The 24,325-nt window shown below is 39.3% G+C and overlaps 1 protein-coding gene across 1 annotated transcript in view; it reads left to right on the forward strand.

The window, feature by feature from the left end:
- TRAPPC9 (trafficking protein particle complex subunit 9) overlaps nucleotides 1-24,325 on the forward strand; it is a gene marked incomplete at both ends in the record, with an annotated part of 523,602 nt that overhangs the window by 89,283 nt on the left and 409,994 nt on the right. Inside the window, 2 exons of the mRNA XM_081996827.1 lie at nucleotides 5,390-5,542; nucleotides 18,939-19,063. Of these exons, the coding sequence (XP_081852953.1) occupies nucleotides 5,390-5,542; nucleotides 18,939-19,063 (278 nt within the window). The remainder of the gene's footprint in view (nucleotides 1-5,389; nucleotides 5,543-18,938; nucleotides 19,064-24,325) is intronic.

A 24,325-nucleotide genomic window follows, 5' to 3' on the forward strand; every position in this document is an offset into this window, starting at 1 on the left:
GTTTTTCCCCAGTCTCAAAGGAAAATTAATAATAATATCGGTACGCTGCCTATGAGCTGATGAACTATTAGTGCTTTTAAGCCTGTAATTCTAGTGTGTACACCCCACAGCTCCTCATTTTTAAAAAAAGGTGGCGGTTACTCTGCAGTGCTAAATATGCAACTTCCATTTTTACTAGAATTTCATGCACTTGGAGAAGTTAAGAAGTATGAATGCCAGTGCCTATGCATTTAGAACTGATAGCTATTTTGAGGTCCTCTGTATTCTGCTAGGAATATATGCTTCAGCTGGTGAGGCATCAAGAATCAGATGTGCAGATTACCATAGAAGTTTGAAGAGCTTTGTTACCTTGAAGCGCATCAGATTTCTGTCTGCAGGTGTCTGACCATACTTGCACTCAGTGTGCCTTTGTGCATGTTGAATTCAGAGCTGTGGAGTACTCTGGTCTCATCCTTCTGTGCTAGTTGGAAACTGCTTTTGCATTTATATTTCCTTTCATCTGCTCAGCTTGAGAAGCACCAGTTGTTTTGGTTATGTTCTACCCAGACTTCGCCTTTCAGCTGTAGTTGGTTACGTTTTTCTTTCTTTTTATCCCTACCTTTAAACTCTTTCCCCAGTTTTCCAAGTGTTTTAATTAAATTGTAGTGTTGCTAGTGTCTCACTGGACCTCCAGGCTGGACTGCATCTTTTTATCCTGATGTGGTTTTTTTTTTGAAATCTGTGTTTGTCAGAAATCTGCAACTGTGCTCAGAACACTATTTCATGTATATACAGTTTCTCTGATGCTTTAAGTTCAGTTTGCAATTTTGAGGCTATCTGCAGATCATAATGCTATGGTTAACAGAGGATTCAGTCCCATCCTGTCCCATCCTCCCACACAAAGACAAAAGACATAATAATTTAAGAAATATCCTACTAGGGCTGATGGTCCATCTTAGCTCAGTAGTCACAGGACATTAGGGGATGCTGCTCAGGGAGAGCATGCAAGTCTCACCACTGTTGTGGTGTTTCTGTTGTACTTAGCATCTGTAGTTGCTGTACATATATACTTCTTTTTAAGTAGCCCTTTTGTGAACTTGCCCACGTATTTGCCTAATCCTATTCTGAAGAAGCTGCTGATACTGCTTGCCTCTGCAGCCTCCTGTAGCAACAGGTTCCAGAAATGGGTAGAGAAGTGCTGTATCTGTTTTAATCTGATCTCCTCCTAGTTTTATCAAGTGCTCCTAGTTCTCTCATACCGGGGAATTTAGTGGACAACAGTTCTGCATTCACTTTCTCTGCCATCTTTGTAATTTTTGTAAACTGTAGTCATCTTCCCCTACTCAGCCTTTTGTTCAAACTGAAGATTCACAGCATTTTTTAATCTCTGCTTACATGGCAGCTGCTCCATCATTTTAGTTACCCTTCTCTGGACTGTCTCTAGCTCTAGCATGTCTATGTCCTCCTTGCAGTACAGAGATCAAATCTGCAAACAACATTTAGGATGTAAGCACTCCAAAATTTTTTACAGTGGCAAAATACCCCCCTTTGACTTGCTTGTTGTGGGTTTGGTTTTTTTTTTTCCTTTCTTTTCCTGTTGCTGTTCACTAAGCTGATGATTCCAGAGGACCATCAATGGTGGTTCTAAGGTTTCCTCCTGGAGTTGTAACTGCCGGTTCCAAGTCCAACATACCAGGCATGGCTCATATCCCTCCGCCCTGCCCCGAGATGCGTTCTTTTACCTTTATGTATGTTGAAGTCCATCTTTTTGCATACTCACTTCATTTCATGAGGTCCTTGCTTTTGACATTACTACTTCCCTAAATGATACTGAAATCTAGTCAAGATAAACTCTGGAAATTAATCTGATCAAATGGTGACTGTAATTTGCAGAATGGTTTAGGACTGATAGCCTTAAGCTTTGTTATTGAAAGAAATGTCTGTGTCTACACTGTTGTTCTATAAAGTATTTTATGAAGAGGACAAAAGAAACTAAAATCTTGGTAGTTCATGAATTCTATACCTTTGTAATCTACGCAGTTGAGATACTAATGTACAGATATACCAAATACTAAATACACATTGCTAGTCTAACTTGAATTTGTTCCTATTTAAGTGAAGTAATTCGTAAATTCATCATTTTATGGTTTTGTTTGTCGACTGGTTATCTTAAGAGCAAATAATTTTGAGAAAAATGGTAGCAGTCCTAATATGTGTTGTTCTTTACAATAGCAAGAATTTGTGATGGTGGGAAGGTAAAAACAGATTATGGCTTCTCATAACAGTTTTAATAGCCATGTAAAGTTAAATACCTAAACACAGAGTTAAATTATTTCAGTAAAGAATTTTATAGATGTGATTACATTAAAATAAACCATTTGTGCATCTTTTGAAAGAGATTAAATTAGGAAAATATGAAACATAGCAAAAAGCCAGATTTACCTGGGAACTTAAGTTTGAAAATAATTGAGGAAATGAGGTTCTTTTGATCTCAGAAGACTTGCTTTTCTATCGAGTTTCTCTATGTAGAATGCCAGTGTGGATTTTTTTCTTTGGCAGACCTTAAAATCTGTTGAGAGATTGGGTTAGGGTAACCCAAAATTAGATTGTGGGTAAGTTATTATATGATATTTTTTGCTATTTAAATTATTTGGTGTCCAGTAGAATGATAAAACAAGTTATTAATTTAAACTCCTGACTAAAAGTCACTTGCAACTTCAGGTGTTTGCTAAACACAAGTTTTGGACTCTAGAAACAACTGAATGCAGGCATGCACCAAATAAGTGTCTTTCCCACTGAACTGAAAGGTTTGAAGCCCCATGCCATGTATAATTCCTGTAATAACCATTACTGAACAAGGTGAAGAAAACACTATTAAACAATAAACCAGTGTCAGCTAAATATAAACTGGATTTTCCTCTACAGTTTAACTTTTACCTCAAGCATTTAGACCTTGTCTTATAATTACAGGTGTTAAATTAGAGAGTATCTGCAAGGGCTATTCTCACTTGGAAAGTCTTTTCATTCATAATATCTTCAAACGGGTTTGGGCTTAGCGACCCTGACGTGATAGAATTCTCGATTCTGAGTGAAGTAAGGAGAGGGGTCAGCAAAACTGCTACCATGGACTTCTGGAGGGCAGGCTTTGGCCTGTTCAGGTCACTGGTTGAGAGAGTCCCTTGGGAGACCGTCCTGAAGGGCAAAAGGGTCCAGGAAGGCTGGACAGTCTTCAAGAAGGAAATCTTAAAGGCGCAGGAGCAGGCGGTCCCCATGTGCCGCAAGACAAGCTGGCGGGGAAGGTGACCGGCCTGGCTGAACAGGGAGATTTTGCTGGGACTCAGGGAAAAGAGGAGAGTTTATCAGCTCTGAAAGAAGGGGCAGGCGACTCACGAAGAGTACAAGGATCTCGTTAGGTCAAGCAGGGACAAAATTAGAAAGGCAAAAGCCCAGCTAGAGCTCAGTCTGGCCACAGTCGTAAAGGATAACAAAAAATGCTTTTACAAATGTATTAACAACAAAAAGAGAGGCAAGGAGAATCTCCATCCCTTACTGGATATGGCGGGGAACATTGTCACCAAGGATGAGGAAGAGGCTGAGGTACTTAATGCCTTCTTTGCCTCGGTCTTTAATAGCCAGACCAGGTAATCGCAGGGTATTCAGCCCCCTGGAAAGCGGGGATGGAGAGCACAATAATACAGGAGGAAGCAGTTAACGACGTGCGATGCTACCTGGACACCCACAAGTCTATGGGGCCTGATGGGATCCACCCAAGAGTACTGAGGGAGCTGGTGGAGGAGCTTGCCAAGCCACTCTGCATCGTTCATCAGCTGTTCTGGTTAACAGGGGAGGTCCCACATGACCGGAGGCTTGCCAATGTGACACCCATCTACAAGAGGGGCCAGAAGGAGGATCCCGGGATCTACAGGCCTGTCAGTCTGACCTCGGTACTGGGGAAGATGATGGAGATGTTCATCTTAAGGGCGCTCACAGGGCATGTGCAGGACAACCAAGGGATGAGGCCCAGCCAGCATGGGTTCACGAAAGGCAGGTCCTGCTTGACCAACCTGATCTCATTCTATGACCGGGTGACCCGCCTAGGGGATGAGGAAAGGCTGTGGATGTTGTCTGCCTGGACTTTAGTAAAGCCTTTGACAGCGTCTCCCACAGCATTCTCCTGGAGAAACTGGCGGCTCGTGGCTTAGACAGGTGCACTCTTCGCTGGGTGAGGAACTGGCTGGATGGCCGAGCCCAGAGAGTTGTGGTGAATGGCGTTAAAGTGATTTGTGATTTTTTTTTTCCCCACCCGGGGATCGTTCATGAAGTGCATGAAAAAGATATTAGCAGATATTTCTTATGTCTGTTTAGTATCTGAAGTAAGATTAATTCAGGAATAAGTCATTGTGTTATTGTACCATTCTAGTATGTAACAACTTTTCCTATTGTTCTAAAAAAGAATAATTATCTTGTGTGAAGTTTATAAATATCACTTTTTTTGTTGCTTTTGCTGAAGGTACTTAAATGTCCCTGACTGTAGTTTTTTGCATACTTCAGGGCTTGGAATAACCCATAACTAACTCACCCTTTTTCTGGAAGTGGACTTAACCCTCTGCTTCTCTTTATTTCAAGTTGGATCTGTCGATGTTACTGGAGTACTAAGGAGAGAGAATAACTGGATAAAGTATCTCAGTGTATTGATGAATAGTAAATACTGGTTTTTTTTCTCATCTTCTGGCATGTTAGGCTTAGGAGACAGGACCTAGTAAGTACAGATGCCCTATCTCATATGGACCAATGGTAAATAATTTATCAAACAAATATCTTTTAACACAAACTAATCCTGTCTGGCAGCATCCTTAATGTTTGGGTCTTCTATACTTTATGCTTCTCAGTTTTGACAATGGACTTTATTTTATAAAAAAATGAAAGCCAATAGTCTTCCTAGCCTTCTCCATTGCTCAATAAGTAACTAAATAATGATGTTACAGGTGCTTCAGAATTGTAACTGATTTATTTTGGTGTAATATTTTGATGAAATGTTTTTGCATTCATGTGACATTTCCTGAGTTGAAGACTTTATGATTCAAAACTCTATGAACTTTTAGGTCTCCTTCAGTCTGTATTCAAAGTGTATATTTAATGCTGCCTATTGTAAAATATTTTTTTTCTGGTAATCGTCGTCTTCACTTAAATTCATATTTTGAACTTTGTGATCTACATGCTTCCAGGTCAATGTCAGTAACCACTCCAATATCCTTCTAGTGTTACATTAATTTTTAATGCCTTAATTGTAAATATTTTGGAATTTGAATAGAAAATGACAAATCAGTTAATATTCTCTACAGCAGTTGGAAACTTAAACTTCTGTAACACAGAGGTTATGCTCATGAAATATTTACTTATTTTAAAACAGAGAAGCTGTATGGGGACTTTTTGAGTTGGAAGCTAGAAGATACCCTCTCCCAGTTTCCTCTAAAACCTGGAAAGATTGCAACGTTTACTGTAAACATTAAAGTGAAGCTGGACTTTTCATGCCAAGAAAACCTTCTGCAAGATCTCAGTGATGGTGAGTTTTTAATTTCTTATTGCTTAGGAGGGTTGTATGTACTTCTGAGAAACACTTATCCAATTGTTGTGCATTCATTTGAAAGTACGATGTGTGATATAGCTTTGTATTTTCATATTTGTGTCTTGTAACGCAAAGACAACTCTTCAGTGAGTTGTATGGATTGAAGACTGAATTTTTGTGACAATTATGGGTGTGACAGTCTGACCAAACTTTCCCATCATGAGACCTTGCCCTGCTATCTTTTTAAATCTTTCCGTGACATGGAGTGTTTTTATGTGTGTCTTTTATCCTTATCTTACGAAGATGAAGAAAAATAGTTTGCAAACATCAGTGGGTTTTAAAGAGAAGTAACGTTAAGTTGATCATTTAGTTATCCATGATTGTAGAATTCTTAATCGTGGCTGACTGCAGTTTTGGCAGAAGTGACATATTACAATGTAGGGCATAATCCCTCTAATATCTGTACTGTAGAGAAAGTTTTATGTGCTTAAACTCATTGTTTCTTTTGAATAAAAAAACCCAAACAATGTTTGCTTGTATTACAATTATCTGGAATTACAGGTACCAGATACTTGTAATAAGGGTTTCTTTTTTATAATAAACACACAGTCTTACTGGATTATTTGCTATACTCAGTATTTTTTCAATTGCCTGATATGTTTACACTGATTGGATTAACTTAAAAAAGATATACCTGTATTAAAAAAAAAAAAAGTATCATTATTAGTTGGACTGTTTCCCAGGCTCCACTTGCAGGTATGTGTTATCAGTATCATTAATTTAAAAAAAAAAATATTTTCGGTATAGAAAAAATAGAAAATTACATGCATAGCTTATTCGAGTTGAATAGGACTGATTTCTGCAAGTTATCTTGCAAATACATTTAGACAGAAGTTGACAGAATTTATATTAATAGTCAGTGAAGATTAAAAGAATTTTTTGTTTGTTAAACCTCCGTGGTGTAAAATACATAAATTATAAAAATATTTTAGGATTTAACTGCACAAAACCCATAGTGTTGCTACACTAATGTTTACTTTAGAACTTTTTTAAAAAGCTGATAGTGGAGGAAGACCACACCATGATATTATTGTGAAAACAGAGCTGCCAAGAAATTGAGGCTTTGAGAGATGCCCTTGATAGGAAATGTAATTCTGGACAGCACAAATTTGTGCTACAAATTTGGAGAACTGGGGGCATGGGGGAGCAGATCTGATGCTAACTATAGGATGATTTTACTGTTTCAGGAGTAGCCGATACTGCATTACTTACAGATCCCTGAACTCTTGTCCTCATGTACCCCATAGATGACCTCTCTTTTCCATAGAAATTCCAATGGCTTATTGCTTGCTTATTTTATAAGATCTTTTATTAAGTCGTCATTCCACTCATTATCTACTACACTGTATGCAAAAGCACCACGCAGCCGCTCGCTCACTCCCCGCTGCCGCAGCGGGACAGGGGAGAGAGTCGGGAAAAACCTCGTGGGTTGAGATAAAAACAATTTAATAGGGCAGCACGAGAGAAGGAAACAACAATGATAACAATAATAATACCGACAAAGGGATGTACAAGATCAAGTGATGCCCAATACAGCGATTGCTCACCACCCGGCGATCGACAGCCCGTCCCCGAGCAGTGATTCCCGCCCTCCGGCCAACTCCAGTTTATGTACTGGGCATGACGTCGGATGGTAGGGAATATCCCTTTGGCCAGCCTGGGTCAGCTGTCCTGGCTGTGTCCCCTCCCAGGTCCCCGTGCACCCCCAGCCTGCTCACTGGCAGCCCAGCACGAGAAGCTGGACTGTCCTTGACGGCTCAGCAACAACCCAAAACATCAGCACATTATCAACAGTTTCTCATCCCAAATCCAAAACACAGCCTCACACTGGCTTCTGTGAAGAAAACCAGCTCTATCCTGGCTGAAACCAGGACAATAGTATTAGAGATGCTAAGTACATTGACATCTTGCTACTGTAATTTTTCTATATTGCTTTTAACTTTACAAATATTGTACTTTCTAAAGAGGCAGGTAAGATCCTGGTGTGAAGAGCAGCAAAGACCTAGAAAAATCAATGGCAACTATGACATGACTTTTAATCATATGGTAGCAATGGTACCTTTCTCTTTTGAAGACCAGACTTACAATGATGATCAAAATACTTCTGTCTTTTAAAAGTAATGCCCTTAACAGGGCATCTGTTACTGTAATCGGGTTTAGTTTGCTGCTGAAGTTGTTTCCTTTTACACTGTTTGTAACAAGGACATAGTACAGAAAGGATAAATTAGTGATGCTTCTGATGATACACTTATCTAATTGGAAAGTAAACTAAGTTATCAATCAGAATTGCTGATCTAATTTGTGTGCATTGATGATATACTGTCTCGTAAGGAAAAATGTTAGATGTTCTTCTAGATTAAAGGCAGCAAAAACACATGAGTGGCTGTACAGGATCAGATCAATGACCGTCTAGTCCAATATCCTGACTGCGATAGTGGCTAAGAGCAGATGCCTGTGGGAGAATATAGGGAAAATCACGAACATACATGCTACTTTCCTTTAGGCTTTCAGGCTGCGACTGTTGTTAGCTCAGGAGCTGTCAGAGCCTGATAATGTTTCTCTGTTTTTAGGCACTGTTAGTCATCCTTAGTGGGTTTCTCATTCACAAAATTCTTCATTCTCTCCACAGCATGCTGTGGCAAGAAGAATCATAGCTAAAATACTTTTAGCGGCTTTGCACCTACTGGTATCCTTCTGATATTACCTGGTTCTTGCATTGCAAGAAACAGCTAACAGTACAACTTCTAAACATCTTACCTACACTCGTGATTTTATACATTTCCTCATGTTATTGCCACAGTGCTCTTTTTCACAGACTGAAGATTTCCAACTGGCTTAGTTGTCCCTGTTTATGGAAACAGTTCCATACATTGATCAGCCTTGTCCCTTCTGAACCCTTTCAGTTCTATATGTTTGAGGTAGGCTGTACACACTATTTGAAAGGTGATCTATGTATTTCTGTAGTGACCTAATGATGATCTTTGTTATATATTACTTTCCTTATAATAATGCAATAATGCACAATTTATCATTTGCTTTTTTGACTATTGGTGAACATTGAGTTCATAGATTAATGAATCTGTGAACCATAGCTCCAGGATCTTGCTCCTCAACAGTAATGATATGCTGAGAGCCTCTTATTTCACATGTAAGTTTAGGGTTGGTTTTTTCCCATTTATTTATACTGAATAAATTTGGGGCTGGTCTTGTTTAATATATTTATTGATGATCTGGATGAGGGGATCGAGTGCTCCCTCAGTAAGTTTGCAGACCACAAGTTGGGTGGGAGTGTTGATCTGCTGGAGGGTAGGAGGGCTCTGCAGAGGGATCTGGACAGGCTGGATCGATGGGCAGAGGCCAACTGTATGAGGTTTAATAAAGCCAAGCGCCAGGCCCTGCACTTGGGTCACAACAACCCTGTGCAATGCTACAGGCTTGGGGAGGAGTGGCTGGAGAGCAGCCCGGCAGAAAAGGACCTGGGGGTGCTGGTTGACAGCCGGCTGAACATGAGCCGGCAGTGTGCCCAGGTGGCCAAGAAGGCCAACAGCGTCCTGGCCTGTATCAGCAATAGTGTGGCCAGCAGGAGTAGGGCAGTGATTGTGCCCCTGTACTCAGCACTGGTGAGGCCGCACCTCAAATACTGTGTTCAGTGTTGGGCCCCTCCCTACAAGAAGGACGTTGAGGTGCAGGAGTGTGTCCAGAGAAGAGGCAAAGAAGCTGGTGAGGGGTCTGGAGAACAAGGCCCATGAGGAGCAGCTGAGGGAACTGGGCTTGTTCCGTCTGGAGAAGAGGAGGCTGAGGGGAGACCTATCAGTCTCTCCAGCTAGTTGAAAGGGGGTTGTGGTGAGGTGGGTGTTGGTCTCTTCTCCCAAGTAACTAGCGACAGAATGAGAGGAAACGGCTTCAAGTTCCTCCAGGGGAGGTTTAGACTGGATATTAGGAAAAATGTCTTTACTGAGAGAGTGGTGAAACATTGGAACAGGCTGCCCAGGGAGGTGGTGGAGTCACCATTGCTGGAAGTGTTCAAAAAACATGTGGACGTGGCAGTTCAGGACATGGTTTAGTGGTCATGGTGGTGCTGGGTTGATGGTTGGACTTGATCTTAAAGGCCTTTTCCAACCTTAATGATTCTGTGATTCTGTGAATTCCATTTGATGTTTTATTGCCTGGTCATTAAGTTTCGTAAGGTCCTAGCTGTAATGTCAGGAACATGCCATTGCCTGTGTTGTATAGGCTTCCATGCTGGCAATCGGGTTTAGGCAAATAAAGCCTAATAACATGCCAGACAACACTGCAGATGAAAGCGCATCCAACTGAAGCATGTTGTTTAGGGTTCTTGTCACAATCTGGATTGCCTTGGTTTATTATCTTTGGAATTAATTACTTTGCAAACACTTTGAACAGCTGGGCAGGAGTTCTAGAGACACTTTATTAATTAGGATTAAGAAGACTAGGTTTATGTCTTGAAGGCAGTTGACCAAGATTTAGGGATACCATGTAGGAGATCTATTTGGTGCAAATGCAAATTAAGTTTCGTATCTCTTGTCCCTAAGCTGGGTGGTTCAAGCTTCCTTCTACATATATTCTTGGCTCTCTGGTCAGGAAAGGCAGTGTTTGTATTTGATTCTAAGGTTGTTGCACTAGGTAAGGCAGGAAGAAGCACTTGGATCTCTTAGTACATCGAGGCTTAAGGAGCTTAAGCCGTAAGATCTCTGTCACCTGTTAAATCAAAGAGGTCAGCGGGATGCTGACATTAGGAACATGATGAATTCTACTTCCCAGGCATTATACTTGACTTTCTGAAATCCAGTATTTCCCTGATGCTAAATGGGAAAAGAATAATAGCTGCTTTTTCTGGATTGCATTATAAATGGTAACTTGTTAGTGGGAAGCAGTCTTTTAAAAAAAACTTCTGTTACATGGGGATAATGTTTGCAAAGGTAATGAATTAATTACAATGAGTATTTCATTATGTAAAACGTTAGTGTTTATTCATTCTGTGTATAGGGAACCTAAAGACAGGTGTGAGAATATTTAAATTCATAACTCATCAAAGGAACTAATCAATTACATGCTAAGAGAAGCAAATCTATGCCTTAAGTCTCTCCTTCCCTACTCTAGGGGAGAAAAGGTTGCAGAGAAATAATAGCATATTTGTAAAAATGGTGATCTTGCATATTTTTTAATATAAATATGCAAGACCATTGTATGCTTCATACTCTCTTTGTTGCTTTTCTGCTTTAAATGGCTAGATTTTATCGACTTAAAAAATTTCCTACACTTATATAGCATATAGACAATATACTTCTTGGTTAGAAAGATACCTGGTTTTGAATTTAAATATAGTCTTGACAGGTCTTCTGAAAAACTAAGTAGCCTAGAGGGCTCTATTAGGATAATAATATTACTGATGATGATGATGGAAGTCCTCGGAGATATTTCAGTATGATCATTTACATGCTACTGTGCTTGGTTGCCTTTATTACATTTAATAATTCAGAATAATTTTTCAAAGTGACTTCATTTCTAAGAAGGTTTCTGTCTCTGCAGTTTGAAGATGTCAGGTTTTATTTTGGTTGCACTGTTAATCTGAGTAAATGACTGGGGTTTTTTGTTTGTGTTGTTTTTTTTTTTAAACTACAAACGCTTCTGTGACTTCTGTAAATTCATCACCCTGTTACTTTAAAAATGTTCTTAATTTTTTGAGAACTTTTCTTACAGAGTTCTTGAATTCCCCTTTAGTGCTTATAGAAACTAAAGTGTTTTTTTCCCTCCCAACTGCCTTTTGATCTAGATAAATAATCTTCTCATAATTTGATTGATACAGGGTGTTTTTTTTAGCAGTATCTAAGTGCCCTAGGACCTTAGCCTGTATCAGTTGTACCAGCTGCTATGCAAACATGGAGTAAGATGTGTTTCAGGCCCCAGACCTTTACAATGTAAATAGTTAAGACAGACCTGTGGCAAATAGCAATACATTTATTACTGGCACATACAGGCTAATTGACCTGCCATCCTCTTATGCTGTTTCCTTGCTGAGACACATCTAATGTAGTGTGCATAAATAATCTCTAGTCTTTGATTGTGAATTTCTTTACACTTCATTTGCTCCCTTTTGTTGTATTCACCCTTACTCTAAATTTAGCTTGCAGTTCTAGTTTAGTTAGTTCACCAGCCTCAGGAAGGAATCCTTACTTATACTGCATTTGCTACTGTTAATTATTATTATTACCATCCTCTTCAGATGTAATGGAGTCTTAAAGAAGTGCTTAGTCTGGTACGGGTTGTCTCTGCTGTGCTCCTGAGAGCCAGAGAGTTGCTGCATTCCTAGTAGTTTTGCCTGTAGTACTGCTACCTGTGGTCGCTTGTGTAATAGTCTTAAGCATGTTTTTGAGAGAGGGAAGGACCTGCATCTTAATGCCCACCTGTAGTGTGAAAGGTGAAGTGGATTATATTGCCTGAAACTCTGTCTACTCTTGTGTTCTTCCCCTCTTTGTTGCGGCAGACAGCAAGTTTCTAGACTTCTGCCTACTTTCAGCAGAACGCAAGCCTTTTTTTCTAGGGGAAAAAAAAAAGGCATATTTTGGTTTGGCAAGAACACTCTCTCTCGTATCTTGAGTGTTTTTTTTTCTCTTTTTTTTTCCTGCATGCTCAAAGTACGTTGACACTGTTACAGTATTCTTAGAAGAGGTTGCCTACCGAGAGGCTTTTTGGTTTGAAATTTCTGTAAGGCAATGGATTGACAAAATAAACAAATGGATTGAGGGGGCCTTTAGTTTTCATATTTTATGCTCATGTTCTGTACTTTCCAAAAACTCTGACACGTGTCTTGGGTTATTACTTCATAATTTTAAAACACTCATATAAGAAAGAAGTTACAATGTTTATATATTTTTCTGTATGTGGTGGTTAACCTTGACTAAGGCCCAAATGCACCCACCCTCCCAGCCTCTTGCTCCCTCCCCATCTTAAACAGCTGTTGTGGTTAACACGGCATATTAATAAAATAAATCTAATTTACTGCCAAATAAAATAGAGCTCTATGGTGAGAAACAAAACCCCCAGCATTAAGATATCTTCCCGCCCCTTTCCCCTTCCCAGCTTCACCCCTTCACGCCCGACCCCTCTCCCCCCGAGGGGCGCAGGGGTGGGCACGGGGGTTGCGGTCAGTCCCTCCCAGCCCCTCTCGGCCGCTCCTCCCTCCTCACAGGTCTCCCTGCTCCAGCACGGGCCCTTCCCCGGGCTGCAGCCCTTCAGGGACAGCCCGCTCCCGCCCGGGCTCCCCACGGCCGCAGCTCCTGCAGGAAATATCCCCCTGCTGCGGCCTGGGGCCCTCCCCGGGCTGCGGGGGGGTCTCTGCTCCCGCGGGCTCTCTCCAGGGCTGCGGGGGATCCCTGCTCCGGGCCTGCAGCCCCTCCCGCCCTCCTCCTCCTCCGGCCTCGGGCTCCCTCTGCTGCTGCCGCCTCCTGGGCTCCCTCCTCCTCTGCCGGTGCCGCCTTGGGCCCTTTCCGAGTCCTGTTTCCCCCCTCGGCGCCCCCGGCTTGGCTGCGGGGCTCAGCTGTGTCCTGCGCTGGGGCCCTTGGAGCCGGCTGGGACCGGCTGGGACCGGCTGTGTCGGGCACGGGGCAGCCCCGGCCGCTCCTCACAGCGGCCGCCCGGCAGCCCCTGCTGCCGGTGCCTGGGCACAGACACACCAATATATAACATTAAGTACATTTCATGTCTGTGGAAAACAGGCGTAAGCAGGTTTGTACTGATACTGGATTATAAGTATTTCTGCAGAGAAGAAGCAGTTCAACCTAAAATCATAGAATCATAGAACAGTTTGGGTTGGAAGGGACCTTTAAAGGTCACCTAGTCCAACCCCCTGCCATGAGCGGGGACATCTTCAACTAGATCAGGATGCTCAGAGCCCCGTCCAACCTGACCTGGGGTGTTGACACGGATGGGGCATCGACCACCTCTCTGGGCAACCTGGGCCAGGGTTTCACTATCCTCATTGTGAAAAATTTATTCCTTCTATATGGTTTCATTCTCCTCTATTTTAGTTTAAAACCATTGCTCCTTGTCCTATCGCAACAGGCCCTGCTAAAAAATCTGTCCCCATCTTTCTTACAAACCCCCTTGAAGTACTGGCAGGCTGCAAGAAAGTATCCCCGTTCTCCAGGCTGAGCAACACCCAACTCTCCCAGCCTGTCCTCACAGCAGAGCTGTTCCAACCCTCTGACCATTTTTTGTGGCCTCCTCTGGCCCCGCTCCAACAGGTCCATGTCTCTCCTGTGCCGAGGGCCCCAGAGCTGGACACAGCACTGCAGGGGGGTCTCCCCAGAGCGGGGCAGAGGGGCAGAATCCCCTCCCTTGGCCTGCTGGCCATGCTTGCATCTCAAGTGACATTGTATTGCTCGTAACCTGTAGACTACCTTGGAATACAAAGAAAGTTCCATGATGTCCTGGTGTCAGTTGTTTGAGGGTTTCCTTGCCACAGTTTCTGACCACCATAGTTGTGATGCATCTATTGAAAAGTGTATATATTTTTGTCACCAGGATCAGGCCAGTGATCGTTGTACAACACAGGGTTACGAGGGAGCTGTGTATTAGAACAGGACAGAAGCTGTCCTGTGCCGCCAGCTCTGTCTTCAGTGCTTAGTCATCAAGTTGTAAATCTGTATGTTTAACTCCCTTAGTAAACTTTCCCTCATTCAAATATGAAATTGTGTGTGATTCTTCTGTGCAACATGCCGTGAAAGTGGCTAATGAAGTTAAATTGACAATTTACTTAACATTTGAGAGGAGAGAGGAAATTCTGGTAAGAGATTTTGCTCTGTTGTGACAGCAGGGACTGCAATGTTGGAAAGGCAAACTGTGTTTTTGCAGTTACCATGGAAAAAGTGTTGGTCATGTGCTGTTACCATGGAAATATTCAGTGTGGATTCTAGAAATTAGGAAGATTTCTGGATAGAGTAGAAAGACAATTGTTCTTTTTATAGTAAAAGGCTGCTCAAGCTTTTTGACAGTATGGATTGACAAAAGAAAACTGTGGAGAATTTAGCATCCTCAAATCTCTAAACTTCATGAGAGAAAATAAAATGTATGAAGTCTCAAAAAATGTAAATACCAAGTAGTTTAAATCTTATGTTGGCTTCATTGATCCTCTGAATTTTTCAGTTATCTATTTTCTTCTGCCATCATTAAGTTCTGCAGCCTACCAGGGCTTTTAACAGAATGTGTTTCCCCATTGTCTGGTGACTGTTTAATGTATTGCAGAGGAGCTGGACCACCTTTGCTGCCTGGTTAAAGAACAGAAAAAGCTAAATAATTAAAAAAAACTTGCTAGCAGCACAACATTAATTTTTTTTGTCCTCTGGCATAGAAGTTCCCTTGCACAGTCAAAGTTATGAAGGGGTGAGTCATTTGAAGTATAATGCAGTGCCTGGCACTGGGCTTTGTGTGGAATGCCAGGTTCGAGTGCAGAAGCAGTGTTTATTTTGCTATCATACCTTTTGCAGGTACAATTTAGAGAGTAAAAATTCTCTCTTCCTCAGAGAAAAGGTTTAAACTAACCTTTGTCTTTTTTTTGTTCCTATGACAATGAAAATAGAATGGATTTTTAAAGGATCAAACAATTAAGAAAGGAATTAGTTGTATGTCCGTGATGTTGTTTTAGGTATTACCTATTCCTTTCTCAAAGAAAGGGAAACTGGTACTCTATATACAGTGGAGAATCTGACTAATGCCGTGCAATTTTTCATACTTGGTTATTTTCATGTTTTTCTTTGCAATTTTATACACCAATCAGTGTAAACTTTTGTTCTAAATATAGAACTGGTGAAAATAATTCAGCAATTTGAAAATAAGATTTTTGCTCGTGTAAAACTTTTTATTTTCTTTAAAAAAGAGTGGATTTCAAAGCCTGCAGTCAAATGTATTCATGATGAGTTTTGTTGGCAAGCTGTCTTGAAATTTTTAGTGTATTATTGCCTCAAATCTTAGGCTAGTAAGTATGTTTGCTTTAATATCAGTTGGCTTTTAAGAGATGCTAAGAGCTGCTCTAGGAGTGGTTTGATACCTTGTTATTTCTTGTGCAGGTTAGAAATAAAATGCCTATTAGCCCATACAAAATTCTTCTGTGCTCTCATTTTCTTTCCTTTTCCCTGCTTTTCATGGGCTAGATTACTGCATGATTCAATGTAGTTATATTATAAGAGAAAAGGCTTTTTTATTTTAGTTAGTATCAATAAAATACTAAGTTTAGTTGATATGTTTTCCAGGGTAGTCATATAATAACTCATATGATTGTCTTCCCATTTGTAGCACCCTATACAGACTTACCCCTTCTGATTTTGTATCAGTTAGTTGCTGCTGATTGATTTTTCTGCAGTGGACCCACATGGAACAAATATATTTTAATATTTAATATTAATAAACAGTCTTAGTTTGACCATTCATGGAGATTAAAAGAATAATTCTAACAATGAGGAAAACCAGGCTAATGCTGCATACATTTCAAAGTAGTACAATGTGGGCATGTTCCCCTCCCTTCATGCTGTGGTTGCTCTCAGGGTTGTTTTTTTTTTGTGTGTGTGTGTGTGCTGGTTTGTTTTTGCTTTTTGTTTTTGTTTTAATGTGTAAGTCATTAACTAGCTAACCTGAAAAAGAACAACAGTGAAGGTGAAGAAAGAAGGTGAAGTAGGGTTTGGCCTGGATGATCTTTAAAGGTCCCTTCCAACACAAACCATTGTATGAAAATGCATGGATAATCATACAAGCTATGACCTTCTTTCAGGTAGTTGAAGAGCACGATAAGTTCTCCTGAGAGCCTCGTTTTCTCCAGGCTAAACTAGTATTTAGCTACTAATTCTTTTGCTTCTGCGTGAAGTTCACCAGAACCATCAAAATATCTTTCCTTTCCTGTAAATTAATTTCTCTTCCTTAAAATTCCCTTCCTTTAAAGCACCGAGAATTCTTTCTGTGAGTTGGATCATTCCTTCCACTACTTCAGTGGTAGCGTATCCTACCATCTTGCGAAGAGTAGTGCCTTGGCGCTTGCGGAGCCAGTAGTACCCTGTGGCAACTGCAAGAATGGCATTTTGGACACCTTCACGGTGTCCTCTGTAGCTTCTGGCAAGTGTCTGTAGAAGTCGGTGGAAGCCTTGAGAATGTCTTGCTTTAACCCTGGCCAGCAACTAAGCACCACACAGCCGCTCACTCAACCCCCTCTTCTGGTGGGATGTGGGAAGAACTGGAAGGGTAAAAGTGAGAAATAAATTCATGGGTTCAGATAAAAATAGGTTAATAATTAACAACAACAACAACAATCTAAGGAAGAGGGGAAAAAACCCATAAAGAGAGAGGCAAATAAACTCCAAGGAACACAAATGATGCAAATGACAACAATTGCTCACCAGCAACCAACTGGTGCTGAGTCTGTCCCCAAGCAGCAATGCTCCCCACCAACCTCCCCGCCCCAGTTTTAGTGCTGAGCATGACATCATATGGTATGGAATATCCCTTTGGGCAGTTGGGATCAACTGTCCCGGCCGTGTGCCCTCCCAACTTCTTGTGCACCCCAGCCTACTCGCTGGTGGCGTGGGGTGAGAAGCAGAAAAGGCCTTGACTCTGTGTAAGCACTGCTCAGCTAATCACCAAAACATCAGTGTGTTATCAACATGGTTTGCAGCACAAATCCAAAACACAGCCCCGTACTAGCTGCGGTGAAGGAATTGAACTGTATCCCAGCCAAGTCCAGTACAAATATACAACATCCAGTCAGGCTTTGCCCATGTAAAGTACATCAGTGTATGTGAATACATCTTTTGCCATCATTTCTAAGGGTTATTGACCTTTTAGGAAGCAGATGATGTTGTTGACAGTTGGTGATGGAAATACTAAATTCCTGAGAAATAATAATCTTTCTTTTCACTTTTCTTTTTTTACTTATGAGATAAGTTAGTTGTAAATTAAAAACTTTTTCGTTTCTTTTGACTAGTAAACCTCCTGAGTCGGCACCTTCAAATCTGATGTATATCATAGTGTTGTATCTTTAAGGCTGAACTAAGGTGCATTTTAAAACTCATTAGTTGGTGAAGGAAGATGGATGTAAAGGAATATGGGAATATGCTCTTTGTTTTCTCATTTGGATATCTCTGAAGTAGAATTTTAATGAAGCAAAACCATTTAATGCTCCTCCTTGTTCTTTTGTTTTCTTCTTTTGAGGAATGTATCCTCAACAGGTCCAGATTCAAGGTCATCCATGGAATTGGAGTGTGATATTAGCAAATATAACTTGATAGGAGCAGTTTCCAGAAAGGAAATATGTTTGGGTTTTGTGTAGTAATTTGGTATTTCCTGTATGTTTAGAAATACGTTTCTGCTGTGATATATAGGATTTTGCTTGGTATTTAATTGGTGTTTGTGGATTGCAGTTGCTCTTCTTTGGACTTTGGATGTAAATTTAAATAATAAGAAAATGTGAATCTAGTTTTAATATATGTTAAAGTTGCATTATTTCATTTTCTTGTTCCTCTGACTTTTTTTTGATTCAGTGGTAGTCTTCACACATTTTAATGGTTTGTGCTTAGAATGTGACTTTGGGAGGTATGTTGAGAAACCCAAGTATGCTACAGTGTATTTATTTACCTTCAAGTTATACAAGCTTGTCAGCAATAACAGATACTACCAAGTTGTCATACTGTCTTTTATTGCTATACTATATGCCACACAGACTGCTAATAAATTCCAAACTGAGGGCATTCCTCTAAGGATAACCATTTCTGTTAAGCTTTTTGTTGACTATTACAATGCAAACCTTCGTTTCCATTCTGCCTTTGTTATGCACAAGAAATATTTTACATATTTTTACATCAGTAGGTGGTACAAAATATGACTTCTCTATTTTCTATTCTTTTCCACAATATGTACCTGAAAAAGGAATCCTCAGGCTTCATACTGGAAGTTAGTTTAGAGATACTAAGCAGCTGATAGGGTCACTATAATGGAAAAACAAACTTCTATCTTTGTTTGTTTTTAATATTGTAAACATTAAAACTAATTTTATATTATTAACTCTGACATCTCTGTTGCGATATTTCAAATGCAGTTACCTTCCTTTCCTGTGACCTTCGATGAGTTTTTTGTGTATTCCTGTTTGACGCTTTTTTGACTTCTAGGGAAAAGTAGAGCAAAATTATTTTTACCTTTTGTTTTACCTTTTTGTATAAAATGTTAATATTTCTTTCTGTGTATTTCCTCTCCCTTTGACAATACAGATACAGATTCATTGGAATAAAACATAACATTAGACAAGTGAAAGTAATTTAATTTATTCTCTTTCTAGATGGCATCAGTGTTAGTGGACTTCCGCTCTCCAGTCCTTTTCGGCAGGTTGTCAAACCAAGAGTAGAGTCTAAACCTATTAATCCGCAAGAAAGCAGCAAAGTTGGTGACTGCAGTCATGTGAAGGTGAGTGACATCAAAATAAGTAAAAGATGTGGTTTTAATTGTACAGTGTTATGGTTTGTTCTGTGACTAAAAAATAAAGGTTTCTTTGTCTCATAAATATTTCCCCTTTTTTTTATTTTTTAGAACAGCTTGATGTTCTGTGTTTGGATTGTTACAAGTAGAACAAACAAAAAGGTGAAACAAGATCAGGCTAACAGTAACAATTGTAGAGTTGGTTATCAGTACTGTACACTCAAGGAACTGTCAATTCTTCACCTCATGTTGCTTTCTTACGTGATATACTCTGTAGGAAGGTGCTTCTGTATGAATTCTTGGTTTTCTTATATTAAAGTGTACGGAAGGATTTGTGCCTTCTGAACATTTTGGGATCAAAGTCTTACCTTCACTATTCCAGTAGTAAGCCTTTCAGTGGTGTTCGTAGAAGTCATAAAACAGAATAGTTGAGAGTGCCAAAAGAAAAGTGAATAAAAGTAGCAGGATGAAAGAACAATTGTGTAGATAGAAGCTGCACTGTGCTCACTGAGAATGGGTCTTCTCTGGAGCAAGCTACTGTTTGTTTTGCTGTTGAAGATTTAAACTTCTTGTTTTGAGCAGTGAAATAAGAACCGCTTCATACTGTCCAGATTTACAGAAGGTATAATTTAAGATGAAAATAACAAAGATTGAAAAAAATGTACTGTAGCATTTCATTGATCTCTTCCCTAGCTTTCGTGAATGTTTTGCATGCCTTGTAGTATTTTATCCATTCCCTACATGGTTCTGTGTTCTGCATGAATTCATTCAGTCAAAATTTATATCGAACGTTGTACAATGCAATATTTGGCTTAGCATATCTTTGGTTGAGAAGCAAACATAGGCTTTGCTTTTCTCAGTAACTTGCTTTGCATGCGAATTTGCTTTCTTCCCAGTGAGATTATTTACAATTCTATTTGATCAATAAACAGGTGAAGCTATTAATTTTTAAGTATGTTTCTTTTGGACCATTAGCACTGCTAATTCATCATCATTTGATTCTGCAGTACAAAAAGGATGATGACAGCATATGAAAGAAGATAAAAAATTAGTAAGGCCTTTCTTTGTATTTTATGACATAGCAAGGTATTTCCCAATTGCTCATAAATATAAATCAGCATGATTGAGGAAATAATTTGGTATTTAAGTGAGTAAAATGTCCAGCATTAATTTTTAAGTTTAGAACTTTGTGGAGAAAATCTGACCTGTAGACACTTCTGACTTACAGAAGCCAGGGGAATGTGATTTTGAAATCACACTAAATATCCAGAAATGTAGAATTTCTTTGTACCAAATAAATGAAAAAAACCTTTTGGTGCACTTTTTCCTTGTCAGTCCGTTGTCCTGGCAACCAAGAACTTGCAGGTTCACAATGATCTGTATGATGGTGTTACTAGGATGTTGGAGAGCTGTAAAGCAAGAACCTGTTTTTTTAGTAATGTGTAATGAAAGAGTCTGGTGGGAAAGCACATGCTTGATTCTGTCGTTAGGTTTATGGAATGAATTTTGGTTTAATTAGTTGTTATTTTGTCATAGAAGGACCTTGCAGGTAATCAAAGCCCTATTCAATGGAGCATACATTTTCCAATAGCATCAAGGGTTTCCTTGCTCAGTATCTATCAATTTATCAGTGTATTGAGCCTGATTTGTATGACTGCATGCCTGAAATTAAAAATTTACTGTGTTAACATCTATTCTAAAATGGGGTTAATCATTAAGCTTGCACTTCTTGTGATGGTTAGAAGAGATGATATGTAGAGGTGGAAAAATAAAAATCAGGGTGTTAAAATAGCCAACAGGATAAAGCTCTGGAAGAAGTCTACAAAATTATGTTTCTAATTACTTAAATTATTATCATTCTGATCATGTATTTTCAGACAACATCCATGGCAGGGAAAATGTGACATATTTTTCCAATATTTATAAGATTGGTCTGTTGTAGATGAAGAGAGAGAAAGCCACAGTAAAGTATCACCATCTGTAGGGTGATTTGCTGTCATGGTTCATTCCGTTTTAGCAAATGTCGGTTTCTATAACTTCCATTTCTATTTATCACGTTAATATACTCATAAATAGTAATCTTGTCCCAGTTTGTCCTAATTAAACTACTATAAACCAATCATTTGATCTATCTGGATTAAAAATGCTTACAAAGTTCAGAACTATTTAGAATATCTTAGAAGTATTTTTCCATTCACCAGACTATCCACATAAGTAAGTCTCTGTGTGTATGGACATACCTAATTGGTACTGGGCAAATGACCAGAAGAAATTACCCGTCATAACTGAAGAGATTGCATTTGTCTGTTTAGATGACTACATTACATTTGACTGCAAGTCGTTCTGTGGTGAGGTGTTACAGCCAGCTTTTTCCCCTGCTGTCTACTTCCTCCATTTAATACTGTCTGTTTATTTCATTTTGCGACTTCTCTTTACTTGGACAATGCTCTTTAGTAGGAAGAAACATAAGAACCACCAGTAGCTTAAAATAAAAGCTAGACAAATTCCAAATAAACTATCAGGCAGTTATTGTAAATAACTGAGTCAGTTAAGCATTTGAAGGTATAATTAGAATTTGTTCTTGTCCAGTTTTCTTGGCTGAGTGCTGAGGAATTGGCTGTATTTTTGGTTTTGACTTGCTTGGTTTTAGACTGGGTATCTTTCAGAGTACATGAATATATGTTCGTTGCCAAATGCAAACACTTTTTCTCAGTATGAGCATTGTTGTCTAAAATGTAGTAAGGTGGGATATGTACAAGAGAGAGGATCCAAGGTTCCCTTTGAACTCAAGTCTCAAACTATTTGATATTCCGGCACGGTGCCATTTAGGGTGATTGCTTGATTATGTTTTAAAGTTTATCTTGTAATAGTCAAGCCAATTAAAGTGGTTTGGTGAGGACTAATGTAAGAAGCAAGTGGGAGTTTTTAAGTTAATAAATAAGATTGATGTTAAACAATTTGTATATGTGGTGAAAATGCTCTTCTGTAATTTGTTCATGATTTAGCAATGGGTATCTATTGCGAATATTCAGGAGTAGTAGTTATTTTTCAGTCCTGTATGCTGTGCATAAGCTGGTCTTCAAATTAAGGTGAATTTTGCAAATGAAAATTAAGGTAAATCAATGCATCTCTTATTGCTGATTCTGAAATGTCCTTGTTCTGATATTTATAAGTCTTAATGCTTAAACCTTCCCTCTCCACTTGTTTGCCTTACATTTTTTGTGCTTCGGTCTTGGATATTGCCAGTGTTGAACTTCTCTGCAATCTGCGTTTTCAGTTTTGCTACAGGCTGTCTTCTAATAAACCACTGGCTTCTGGAAATGACTGTTATAATGATCTCATAAATTCAGTATCAAAATTGCTTTATGACCTCATCATAAAGCTTACTTGTACCCTCAAGCTGAATAGAATATCACAGTGTAATATTATGTTCAGATGTACTCTTTTCTGCTGTTGACTACTGAGTAATTGTACTAAGCATTGTCTAAAAATCTTGGTTGTTCTAGAGTGCATCTGTATGGCAGAGTGGGTTAGCCCCTGCTTGGCTCTGCATTGCTGTGGTTATACTGGTACATGAAATACTCTGTTTTAAGGCTGAATTTGTTATCTGTTATCTGTTAATTTTAAGTAAGACTGCAGTGTGTTTAGATATTCAGCTATTCTATGTCTTAATACAAAAGCTGCAGAGAGAAATTTAAACAAATATCATAATCTGTCAGCAAACAATATGTTATTTTTAACCTAGGGAATTCTGGACTGTTTTTCATGCTTGGAAGCTGAGATTATTTGGCTTCTCTAGTGCTTTAGCCCTGGTGCTTCTCAGTCATGGAAGAAACACACTTTTACTCCATGCCAGATATTACGAACTTGAGGCTTAGAGATTAATCTGATCTGTGGAAATTTGATCCTTAAAGTCACAGTGATTACCATCACAAAATGGTAATTCACTGGTAGTTTCTTTTTGTCACAAGGTGAAGAGGAGAATTATTCATCAAAGTATCTCCGTTCAACATAATGTCCATGGTTTCTTTGGAATATACTTTCTGGGATTAAGAAATATTTCATGACATTAATTGGACAAAAGACCAAATCAGGAGTTGAAATGGAGAAGTCTTTTATTTGGGTGAAGAAAACTTTGAAAGCATATTGTGGTTTTTGTAAAGTCTTGGTTTAAGCTGTGAAACATAGATGTTGATTACTGGCCAGTTGTATGGCAGACTGAGGTCTGTTTTATAATTTATAAGGGCTTCCGACGACTGACTTACTTGCTTTGAAACTTGAATGTTCAGGAGAATTTGCCTCTGTGTACGAAACATGAGCTGTAATTCTACAGATTCAGCTGCAGACACTGGAGGGGTTTCAGTAATCTCATGAAATTACTCTGTTCCTGCACTATCAGTAAATGGTAGGAAGTGTTAAAATAGGGTATGTAGAGGTAATCTAATTTAATACAGTATCTTTAGTGTATCTTTTCTGAGTTAGTCAGCAGTGTATTAAAATGAGATACAGGTCTTAACTGGATTTTTTCCATGCAGACCTCAGGCTCTGCTCTTTTAGTATGAAAGTATGCTGTTAATTGAGATAATCTTTAGATACTTGATGCTTTAAGCTCAGACTCCATTTACCCATAAGTCTTAAATCTATTGTAAGTTTAAGCCCTTAAATAGAACAAGTTGGATTTTTTTTTTTTTTAAACTTTTAAATAATTCTGAATCCTGCTGAAGTTAGTGGTGATGTTGAATCTATGGAGCACAACTGAAATTTAGATTCATTCTTTTAGGTTGGCTAAATATGAATTTAGGAATGAGATCTTGGGGAGAAACATATAACCCAAACGAGACGTTCTACTTCCACACTGGGCTATTTTGGAATTCAATACTATGCTTGTAAATTTGGTGGCCCTGAGTTCTCCTTCAGTATGAAACACGTCAAGTCTTACGAAGAAAAAAAATAGGAAGACGCAAGTGTCTGTCTCTGTTTCTCTAATAACTTTCAGGCCTGTAAAAGAAAAGATAAAAAGTCCCAAACAAAGCTCATTCACTTCCTAAGTTGATTTTCATCAAAATAACATATATATGTTTTTTGTAATTAATTCACATTTGTAAGATAAGTACCAGAAAGCCCGTCGCATTTCCTGAAGTTTGCTCAGCTTGGAGCTGTGAGCCAAATCAACCTTTGCCAGGTCAGCAAGGTGGCTTTTGTTGCCTTTCTGTCCAAGACTTGCAGTTTCCCTTGAGATGAAGTGGATAA

Source organism: Phaethon aethereus, assembly GCF_964289735.1.
Source record: "Phaethon aethereus genome assembly, chromosome: 2".
In the NCBI taxonomy this organism is placed as follows: Eukaryota; Metazoa; Chordata; class Aves; order Phaethontiformes; family Phaethontidae; genus Phaethon; species Phaethon aethereus.